Raw genomic sequence first — 3181 nt, 5'->3', positions numbered from 1 at the left:
GATACGACACAGTGGTGTCACGGTTCGGTTCGATACGGGGGTAATTAGTTACGTCGCAATGCCGGTGAACGTCTTAATCTCAATCAATTCACTATATGCAGAAAGTGAAAGTAAAAATGGAATGACGGAACATTATTCTCTCAGAGACGACGAGAGACGAATCTACTTCAACATAACTGTACATAGCTAACTGTTTTCATTTATTCCATTAATATTTCTCTTGTGGCCCGTACATAGTGGAACTTTTTTTTATTATTTGATTATAGGCCTATAATTCATTGTATAATAGACCTGTTTTAAAAGACCTTTTAAAATATATATATATATTTTTTTTTTAATTGAGGAGTAAATAGCCTAATCTTTTGTTATCCTCGCAGCGCGTCAGTTATGCGGTAATTATTGTGGGGCAAATTAATTGTAATTTTAATTTAATAAAAGTAACTTCATAATAATAATAGGCCTAATAAAAATAAGAATGTAACAGGCCGGCCTACATTAACTGGAAATGCCAAATCCTCTTAATATTGCCAAACATTGATGTTTTTGACGATATCTCTGGCTGTCGTCGATGCAAGATCATCGCCTTTCGACGCACCCCAGCAAGAGGAGGTTATCACGGGACAGACAGCACGTCGTTTGGGCTGCCTTGTTGAGCGCAGTGGCACTGAGAACATTATATTTCACACACTTTAAGCTCTTTTAGTTTCCAAATGTAATAGGATTAGTGCAACGAATCGAACCAAAAGCCTTGTACCGAACGGTTCAATACGAATACGTGTATCGTTACACCCCTAATATATATATACAGTATATATATAGGCTATATCTATACATTATATATATATATATAATGTATTTCTTTTTTTGTTTATTTAAATGTGTGTGTGTTAATATATTCATATGAATACTTCTATGTACACAAGCAAATATACACATCTGACTGTTATTTAATATTTACTATACAATCAATATGAACAAAAACTATATTGACATTTTTAAAAAAAACTGACAAAAACACATAACAAAATTACTAAACCTTTAAGTAAAATTAAATTAAAAAAAAAATTCTAAATATTATTTTTTTTATACTTGAAATAAATAAACATTACCTGAAACAAAATAATACATATAATAAACTTATTTTATTTCAGCTAGATGCAAAGGCAACTTTTCTCATTTTCATTCATTTGTGTGTCTAAATATAAAAACACATACATTTTATATTAGATTTCATATTGCAACCAAAATCATTATATGTACTGTATATATGTATAATGTTTATGTATAACATTATAAAAAATTTACAAAAAAAATTATAAAAACTATACTGATATTTAAAAATACAACAACAAAAAACCTACAATTTTAACTCAAATTTAAATGAAAAGGGAAATGTCCTTTCCTAAAAAAACCAAAATCTGCAGATCCAGTCAGATCAGTAATGGTTTCGGCCCTCGAGGACCTGAAGCCATTAGCAAACACACAGGAGGAATCAGACATCATGAGGCGTAACGCTGCACCTCCCCAGAGAGTCACCTCAACACAGCACACTCTCTCTAGATGAACTGCATCCAAATACACGGCAGTGTGCTATGAGCTTCTGAGCTGGAGATTAATACAAGTTTGAGTGTAATATGAAAGAAGGAGATATTATGGTAAATGCATAACAATATGCATGCAATTTTGATGCCACTATGGAATTACAATCTGTGCGAAATTACATGTTTCATGTGACGTGACCCAGTGTTATTTTTATATATTTTTATAGTATTTAGTGATTTTATTTAAGGTTATATTATAATCATTTATTATTTTAATTTTAGTTTAATCATTTAGTTTTTTAAATAAATTTGTTTTTGTAATTTTTATTATTTTTATGTCAATATAGTTTTCATTATTATTTATTCAGATTTAGTTTTAATTATTTAAGCACATTAAACTAAATGAAAATGAGAAATGTTGCTTTGGCAACTAGCTTATATAAAATAAGTTTAAAATAAGTATTTTATTTTATATTTTATTTTATTTCAGGTAATGTTTATTTTATTTCAGGTAAAAAAATATTATTCTGAATTAATTTTTATCTTAAATTTTCCATTTTATTTTCATTTTAGTTAAGGTGTTAGTAATTTTGTTGTGTATTTTTATCAGGTTTTTTTTTTTTTTTTAAATGTCAATTTATTGTTCATGATTTTTAATTTCAGATTTTAGTACATCAAGTTAATATTTCTTTGGCAACTAACGGAAATAAATAAAGTTTAATGTTTTTATGTTTTACTTTGTGCAATGTTTATTTTATTTGAAGTAATAGTTTTATTTTAATTTTTCTATTTTTCATTTTAGTTAAAGTTTTAGTAATTTTTAGTTTTTCTGTCATTTTTTTGTCAGAAATTGATTTATTTTGATTTCAGATTTAGTTTTAGTTATTATCAGTGTAAACTAAATGCAAATAAGAGACGTCGTCTTGGTAACCAGTTCAAATGAAATAAGTTTAATTGTTTTATATTTTATGTTATTTCAGGTCAGAGTTTTTTCAAGTAACAGAAATGTTTTTTATGATTTTAATTTACTATAATAATCCTATAATAATTTTCAGTATAAATTGTTCGTGAAACCATTCTTACATAAAAGTCTAAGATAGTTGCATTTAATTCTATATAAAATGATTTACAAAGACAAGTGCTTCATCAATGAGTCCTGGAAATAAAAAATACATCATTTTTATAATGACACACTTCCACTTTTACTATTTAGTGATTAGATATGTTTTAACTGATTGGATTTATGTGAGATACATGACATGGTACATATGAAGGCTCTGTAATGAATAGAGCGCTATACAGACGAGCAGAAAGCACCTGCTGAGCCGAGAGCTCAGATCCTCAGAAACATATCTGAGACGCATCACTGAGCAGGGAAATAAATATCAGGCAACTCTTACACTGTGTTGCATGACTTTCCACACAATCCTCTGGCAGGCATTGAAAAGAGGGAGAGAAAGAGACGAGAGAAATAAATGCATTATATATGGGGTCCAAAATACTGAGACTAGTGGGTTTTTTTGTTTTGTTTATTTAACCTTGAAAGCATCGACGTCATTAAAGCTGAAGGAGACAAACCAGACCAACTAAATAAGAAAAACCTAACAACTAAAATATGCATATACGTATATATATATATA

At 28.5% G+C, this 3181-nt stretch overlaps 1 protein-coding gene across 1 annotated transcript in view; it reads right to left on the bottom strand.

The window, feature by feature from the left end:
* The window catches only part of LOC107558376 (glypican-6-like), a 56048-nt gene that overhangs the window by 13945 nt on the left and 38922 nt on the right, over positions 1-3181 (bottom strand). Inside the window, exon 7 of the mRNA XM_016242040.1 lies at positions 2942-2971. Coding sequence (XP_016097526.1) covers positions 2942-2971 — 30 coding nt within the window. The remainder of the gene's footprint in view (positions 1-2941; positions 2972-3181) is intronic.

Source organism: Sinocyclocheilus grahami, unplaced genomic scaffold (genome assembly GCF_001515645.1).
Source record: "Sinocyclocheilus grahami isolate Dianchi unplaced genomic scaffold, SAMN03320097.WGS_v1.1 scaffold644.1, whole genome shotgun sequence".
In the NCBI taxonomy this organism is placed as follows: Eukaryota; Metazoa; Chordata; class Actinopteri; order Cypriniformes; family Cyprinidae; genus Sinocyclocheilus; species Sinocyclocheilus grahami.
The sequence above is the reverse complement of the archived record's forward strand: the minus strand, read 5'-3'. Positions and strand labels throughout refer to the sequence as shown.